The sequence below is a fragment of the Sinocyclocheilus rhinocerous genome, unplaced genomic scaffold (assembly GCF_001515625.1).
Source record: "Sinocyclocheilus rhinocerous isolate Xijiao unplaced genomic scaffold, SAMN03320098_v1.1 scaffold990, whole genome shotgun sequence".
NCBI lineage: Eukaryota > Metazoa > Chordata > Actinopteri > Cypriniformes > Cyprinidae > Sinocyclocheilus > Sinocyclocheilus rhinocerous.
In genome coordinates this window covers 1208624-1216360 of record NW_015652301.1, presented here as the reverse complement: position 1 = coordinate 1216360, position 7737 = coordinate 1208624, and the positions used below count along the sequence as shown (strand labels likewise).

Sequence of the window (7737 nt, the reverse complement as noted above, 5' to 3'; positions counted from 1 at the left end):
GCATTAACACATGTTAGACTGCACCCCATAAACACAATCAAGCCTAGAAAAAGACCAGTGAACCACCCCTTTAAGCATTCTTTTCATAACAGGAGGGTAAGCGAGCAGTTTATCAACCCACCCTGTTTTACCTGATGCATTGTGGGAAGGCTCTGTATAACAACCTGCTGTGGAGAAACTGGACGCCCCAGACGTTGCCAAAAATGATTATAATTGGCAACAGTTTTCATGGCATTCAAGAGAGGTGGGTGTCTGGTGTTATACAACACATTATTGATTAAAAAAAATAACATTTCAAAACAATTACACTTTTTTTGCAGCTAGTTAATGAAAAAATAAAACAAATAAATTAATAAAAACTATATAGACATTATTTCAACAGTATTTACTACTCTCTGTATAACAACCTGCTGTGGAGAAACTGGACGCCCCAGACGTTGCCAAAAATGATTATAATTGGCAACAGTTTTCATGGCATTCAAGAGAGGTGGGTGTCTGGTGTTATACAACACATTATTGATTAAAAAAATAACATTTCAAAACAATTACACTTTTTTTATTGCAGCTAGTTAATGAAAAAATAAAACTGAAATAAATTAATAAAAACTATATAGACATTATTTCAACAGCATTTACTACTATTGAAAAAGGCAAAATTGTGTGAACATTTAAGCAATTTTGAGTCTTATTCATGATGTCTGTTTAATTGTTTTCCTAGGATGCTTCAGAGAGAGTTTGATAGAGACTACAGCTTCCTTTCAAATGTATCCTTGACTTTTATCTTACATTACACCTTTACAATTCATGCATGTTTATAAAGAATTTCAACATAACAAATGCAGTAAAATACCTGATATGATGTATAAATCCTCAAATGATGCGGTTACATCGGCATGTATGATAAAATTGCATATATTTTCTTGTTGATTATCTTATTAATGTCACAAAGGTTGATAGAGACTACAGCTTCCTTTCAAATGTATCCTTGACTTTTATCTTACATTACACCTTTACAATTCATGCATGTTTATAAAGAATTTCAACATAACGAATGCAGTAAAATACCTGATATGATGTATAAATCCTCAAATTATGCAGTTACATCGGCATGTATGATAAATTGCTTTTATTTTCTTGTTGATTATCTTATTAATGTCACAAAGCTTGACCACATAGGTGTTACATTGTAAATGCGAGCTTTAGATTCTCACAGGTTTACATTTTTCCTCCATAAGGACTCACAGGCCTTGACTAAGTGCTGTTTTAGGTGATAATTGCGTCTGTGGCCTCTTGTGTCTGTTCCCCATTCGCTGTGGCCTCCTCAGTAACCTCTCCATTACTGCTCTGCAGCTCTGAAGCTTCATTCTTATCGGTGGATTCAGAGTTCTCCAGTTTAGCCTTTTCAGCCTCTTCTGCTGCTTTCATCTCTTTCAGCTTCTCTTTGAACTCCATCATTCTTGTGCTTAAGCAGAAACAACAGTGATTTATTCAGCTGTTTCCATAAACTAAAAATGCATCATATACAGAAGAAGAAGCTAGAATTCTGCAGAAACTGAAGGCAAATCATTCACAAAATTGACGCCTCCCCAGAAGTTTTTTTGTTGTTATTTATTTTGCCTTATGAACTCTTTCAAAATGTAATTATAGTAAGTAATAATAGTAGTAGTAACACCCGCTAACAAGCAACAATTTTATTTAAATATAAATTTTTTTTGCATTTATGAAAATCGAATAAAAAATAAAAAAATAATGAAAGTAATGAGAAATACAAAAAAATGTGTGTATATATATATATATAGCATTTATATTGAATTGTGCCATTTTCAAACATTATAATACTTTATAAATACTTGAGTTTATGTATAAATAAATAAATATATATATAAACAAACAAACAATACATGTATATGAAAAGTTTCTTATATATATATAGCATTTATATTGCATTGTGCCATTTTCAAACATAATACTTTATAAATACTTGAGTTTATGTATAAATAAATAAATATATATAAACAAACAAACAATACATGTATATGAAAAGTTTCTTATATATATATATATAGGTAAAATACTTTTTATATAGGAATTTTTTATACAGAATTTTTTTACAATTATTTTTATTATTATTATTTATTTATTTGTTTATTTTAGGCGATGTTTCTCTATTTGTTGATTTTTTTAAGGTAAAATGCTTCTGAATTTCAAAAAAGTAAAATCCTGAAAGTCTCTTACCTGTATGAAGTCTTCAGTATGCCATTGACCAGAGCGAGCTGCTCCAGCGTGGTGTCCTGAGAGGGAACCAAACCCTGAAACAGAGCTCATGTTTAACAAAAACCTGCAAGTCTTCGCATGTGGGCTCTATTAGACAACGGTTTCAAGCTGTGCTTACTTCAGGTGGAGTATCACAAAGCTCTGCACCTCCCTGACGAATTGACCGTTCTACACGCACAGCCTGCTGGGTAATGTTCCTCAGGAAATCAGAGCTACATTTGGTTTGAGGATGATCTTCTCCGTACTGTTGCACCACATAAACACGCTGAGAACATTATCATTTATTCAAGGCAAAAATTCAACCCATGAATACGAAATCTGACCTTGCTCTGGAAGATGCTGTGCGCTTCCTTTTCATGATTCATGCCTCCTCTGTAGTCTCCAGCCACACACAGTCTCTGAGCCAGCAGATGGTGCCTGCCAAACAATCAAAAAACACCTCTAGCAACGTTAACAGACAGTTAACATAATTATACGTTTAAATGAGTTTGATTACTTTGGCTCTGATCCAAACCTTAATGAGCTGCCTCAGTGTCAAATTACCCAGCCACCTTTAAAGTAACCAAAATTTAAAACTTATAAGTGACTAAACTAATACGCTCTTCATGAGCGGCAACTTTAATGTTTAAAAAAAATTGTAATTTAAAAAAAAAATTATTTTTAAATTATGTATTTGTGTTTTTTAGGTATTTTTCAGTTCTAATTGTATTTTATTTTATTGAAGTGTGTTTTCTTTTTTTCTTTTCTTTTATTTTTGTGTTTATCTTTTTATTAATTTTCTATTGTTAGTAGTAGTATTTTTGAGTATTTTAGTTTATGGTTTTATTGTGTGTAATTGGTTGGGGTAATAATATTATGTCATGAAAAAAAAAGACCACACAGTGCACGAATATTGCATTTAAAAAGGCCATTTCTAAATAGATGGCACTATTTTCTAAAAAAATTTTCAGTAATTTTACAATTCCTTAAACTTATTCACCATTTTGGATGTTTTTTTTTTTTATGTGCTCATTGCAGAGCATTATGGAATTGTCTTATGCGTGAAGGATATATGCGATCCTGCATTTTATTTTGACCAAAATATGCTATCTTAGAAGGTTGTATCATTTTGGAAGTGGATGTTGAGTGTGCTTCTATGATGATTAGAAGTCGTCTATATAGGCAGCTTACTAGTGTTTTGGAACAGAGCCTTAGTTAGTGCTTGTGGCATCTGAGCAGGTTATTGTATGATTACTATACAGCTCCCTCTATTTTCTTTTTATGATTATAGCATCTTGGCTTACATCAGAGCTGTCGTCAGGTCTGCGTCTCCCCTGAAGGAGCTGTTGAGTTTCAGTGCACTCTGTAGATACTGTAATGCCTGCTCTCCCTGAAGAACCAATCCCAGAGAAGCCTGAGGGAGAAAAAGAGAAAAACATTATCATTCAAACCAATATTTCTATTTGGGATCAGTGATAACTTGATAATGTTTGATGAAGTTTACATCAATGACTGCAGTGTAAGGATGATCTGCTCCGTGAACCGCCAGCAGAAGAACTTTGGCACGATACAGGCAGCGTTGAGCCAGAGCGGTTTCGCCTCCAGCTAACAGATACACTGCCAACAACACCTGGAACAAAAGAAGTAATTGCATCAGATAATGAAGATCTCTGTGCATTTTAAAAAGTAGGTCTGTTTGGTTTAGTGAGAGCGTGACTCACGTATTGCTGAATGGTGTTGGGATGATCGAAACCCAGAACCCTTTCGCTGATGACCACGACCCTCAGCTGCACGCTACGAGCCTACAGGACACGAGAGAGACATTGAGCGGATAACAAACTAACATTCTTAGAACTTTAGCTAACATTCTGGAATGTTGAACAAATGTTCTTCCAGTGACAGTAACAGAACATTTGTTCAAAGTCATTTTGATCTTTGATGACATTAAAAATGTTGACAATGACCTAAAAGGTCCTATTAAGCCACCGGGCATCAGGACACACCCTAGACAGCACACACAAACACACCTCAGCAGGATGACCCTGTACATAGGCCACTTTGGCCAGCAGACTGAGACAATGGCAGGCTTCAGGGTGAAGGTCATCACACACACGACCGAAGAGGTATGTCGCTTCTTTCAGCTGCTCGTACGCCTGCTCCAGTAACCCTACGGTGAAAACATGGTCAGGCGAGGCTGTTCACACATGACTCAGTTACTGCACACTGGCTCATGAATACCTTTTTGAAGACTGTTCTGAGCCGCCGTGAACATCCGTGTGGCGTCGGTGGTTGTCATGGTTATGTGCTTGACGACGGGCAGGATGTTGAGCACGTCGTCAGGAGAGATGGGCGCTTTGTTACGGGTGTCAAGAATGTATTCTCTGAGACGGAGCTGTGGGACATTCACAAACACGCTGATGAGAATGCTTTCTCTATGACTATGGCAAAAAAAAGTCACAGCACAAACCCCCTACAAGATATCAACAAAGATCCTCACAAATGCTATCAAGGGAAGTCTGACCCTTCTTGCTCACCAAAGCTGCATTTATTTGATCAAAAATACAGTAAATGTTGCAAAATATTATTGCTATTTAAAACAACTCTGTTCCATCTGAATATATTTTAAAATGTAATTTATTGCTGTGATCAAAGCTGTATTTTCAGCATCATTACTCCAGTCTTCAGTGTCACATGATCCTTCAGAAATCATTCTAATATGCTGATTTGCTGCTCAAGAAACATTTCTGATTATTTTCAGTGTTGAAAACAGCTGTGCTTTTTTGTGGAAACCGTGATACATTTAATTTTTCAGGATTCTTTAATGAATAGATGTTTCAAAAGAACGGTATTAATTTGAAATAGAAATATTTTGTAAGAGTATAAATGTCATAACTTTACACAGTCACTTTTGATCAATTTAATGCATCCTTCCAAGTTTATAAAAAATCGTACTGAGTCCAAACGTTTGACCAGTAGTGGATAAAAACACAAAATACACTCACAAATTCCGGTATCCAGTCGTTTATGATAAAAGCTGCTGCTTCCTTCAATAATCTCTTCTGCAGCTCCACGGCGTCACTGTCTGAGCTGGGAAACTCCACACCTACCCGAAGAGACAGAAAACAATATTTAAGGTCTCGAACAAAATCTCTAATTATGGACATTCTCAAGTTTAGCTGTAAAGAAGCTAAACGTAATGATTTCTGTTCAAGATGGATGTGATGATATCAGTTCTGCTCCAAAATCTAGCGATGGCTTGTGATGTCAAGGCTGTTTCAAAAGGTAGGCAGGAATATTACGTTGGCTTTTTAGCCTAATGGCTAAGGCAACATCTTAAATCAATATATGCTACATAGAAAAGTCAATCCCAGTATGCATTATGACAGATAGGTATAAAAATAGTCAAATCCCATTTAACTCAGTATTATATGTGTTCGTGTCATTAGCATAGAAACATTTCAAGTCTCCCATGTGCTTCAAAATGAGTCACTTACTAGGTTCAGTTTCACTAAATATTGCCTCACTAGGGAAACTTACTAGGGTTTGGAACAGACCTTGTATGTAGTTTGCTTTAATGGATCTTGAAGTGTTTTTGTTTTTTTTGTTTTGTGAGAATGAGCTTTTCCTGACCTGAGGAGTAGACATTAGGGTTGAAACGCATCTCAAAAATTATGTCACTGACGGATCCGACATCTTTGCAAGCTTTTCTTACTGCGTCTATGTTCGGAGAATCAGCTGACAACACACAAATAAACACATACGATTATTCCTGTTAAACAAATTCATCTCAGACACACAGTCCAGCATCCCACGACAGAAAATGAACACTTCTCACCAGATTTCATTGACTCTTCCACCCCTCCGTTCTCCTCCATGTGAGCCTTCACTCGCTGTGAGAACTCAACATGTCTGAAACATCAAGACATAAGCAAACATAAAATCTCTGGTTTGTAGATTTAAAATGGAAGTGTCTAAGTAAACGAAATACTTTCTTGCATCCCAGTTTAATATGCAAAATTTTACATATACATAATGAGATTGTGTGGAAAAAAAACTGGCTTTCTGTGTGTTTGATTCATGCATTAATAATTGTTGCTTGCTCATGACACGATGCATTATGCACTGCTGCAATTTACGTACAAATACTTTTTTTTGTAATAATATTTTGTTTGAACACCTCCACAAAGCAACAATGGCTCAACCAATGGTGTGAATTTGGGGCGGGGCTATCAGTTTAATCGACCAATGGAAAGACTTGGGATACCTGTCAAAACTGACCTGTGCTGAATGTGTATGCTGCAGCTAATATACAAATAATTTTCCTAAATATTGACTTTTAGCAACATGAAAACTGATTCTTTGTCAAAGTAGAAAACAGTGTTATTTTAGTATCATTTATATGAAAAATAGTTTATATTTATAGCTTTTATTTTTATACTTTGTTTTCATTTTAATTTGACTACATTTATTAGTAATTTGTTTATTTTTATTAGTTTTTGTCTATTTTAAATATTATTATTCAGGTTTCGTTTCTTTTTATGTCAGTTTTAGTTTTAGTTCACTTTAAGTTTTAATTTATTTCCAGTTAGTAATTTTAGTGCTTCAAAAATATTTCATTTCAGTTTTATTTCAATCAACAACAACAAAAATGGTTTTAGTTAACAATAATAACACTGCTAGAAAGACACTAAATATTTTGTTGTAGCATTCCGACAAACGAACACCGGCTCAACCAATTGACCTATCTGTAAGCCCCTCCCCTCGAACGCAGATGAGCCAATGGCAGTCGAGTATCAGTTGCACAGGAGCGATACTCGGACATCTTTAGTTTACAGCGCCATAGAGAAACATTGGAAGATCCGAAGCTCGCATCGTTTCTATGGGGTTTATGCTTCAAAAATGGAAAAACGATGTGCCTGGGGTACTTGTAACACTGATTCCAGGTATCCGGAGAGGATGGGCAATGGAATTTATTTTATTCTATTTCCTAAACCCAAACAAAACGGAGCAAAATGTCCCTAAGCATTCACCTCCAATCCCAATGAAGGCAAAAACGTTCATTTTCTGCTCAATTGACCTATCGGTAAGCCCCTCCCCTCGAACGCAGATGAGCCAATGGCAGTCGAGTATCAGTTGCACAGGAGCGATACTCGGACATCTTTAGTTTACAGCGCCATAGAGAAACATTGGAAGATCCGAAGCTCGCATCGTTTCTATGGGGTTTATGCTTCAAAAATGGAAAAACGATGTGCCTGGGGTACTTGTAACACTGATTCCAGGTATCCGGAGAGGATGGGCAATGGAATTTATTTTATTCTATTTCCTAAACCCAAACAAAACGGAGCAAAATGTCCCTAAGCATTCACCTCCAATCCCAATGAAGGCAAAAACGTTCATTTTCTGCTCAAGCAGAACGTTATTGTCATCTTGTGCTTCAGCAAGGTATCTCTGGCTAAAACTAGCTAACGTTAAAGTTAGTGAGTC

The 7737-nt window shown here is 35.8% G+C and overlaps 3 protein-coding genes across 3 annotated transcripts in view; 1 reads left to right on the top strand and 2 right to left on the bottom strand.

Annotated features, from left to right (window-relative positions):
• Positions 1-1274, top strand: part of LOC107714588 (SRR1-like protein) — a 5939-nt gene extending 4665 nt beyond the window's left edge. The window contains exons 6-7 of the mRNA XM_016520466.1: positions 719-949; positions 1164-1274. Coding sequence (XP_016375952.1) covers positions 719-818 — 100 coding nt within the window. The 3' untranslated portion in view covers positions 819-949; positions 1164-1274. The remainder of the gene's footprint in view (positions 1-718; positions 950-1163) is intronic.
• Positions 1264-4728, bottom strand: LOC107714554 (clustered mitochondria protein homolog). Its single transcript, XM_016520423.1, has 9 exons — positions 4492-4728; positions 4281-4420; positions 3975-4055; positions 3758-3883; positions 3558-3667; positions 2598-2691; positions 2393-2518; positions 2236-2309; positions 1264-1462 (listed from the first exon to the last, which is right to left on the bottom strand). Exons 1-9 carry the CDS (start codon positions 4547-4549, stop codon positions 1264-1266), a joined length of 1008 nt encoding a protein of 335 aa, XP_016375909.1. The 5' UTR covers positions 4550-4728.
• LOC107714553 (clustered mitochondria protein homolog) overlaps positions 4686-7737 on the bottom strand; it is an 11832-nt gene continuing 8780 nt past the window's right edge. The window contains exons 10-13 of the mRNA XM_016520422.1: positions 6089-6162; positions 5884-5988; positions 5256-5356; positions 4686-4691 (exon numbers count right to left, since the gene is read on the bottom strand). Of these exons, the coding sequence (XP_016375908.1) occupies positions 4686-4691; positions 5256-5356; positions 5884-5988; positions 6089-6162 (286 nt within the window). The remainder of the gene's footprint in view (positions 4692-5255; positions 5357-5883; positions 5989-6088; positions 6163-7737) is intronic.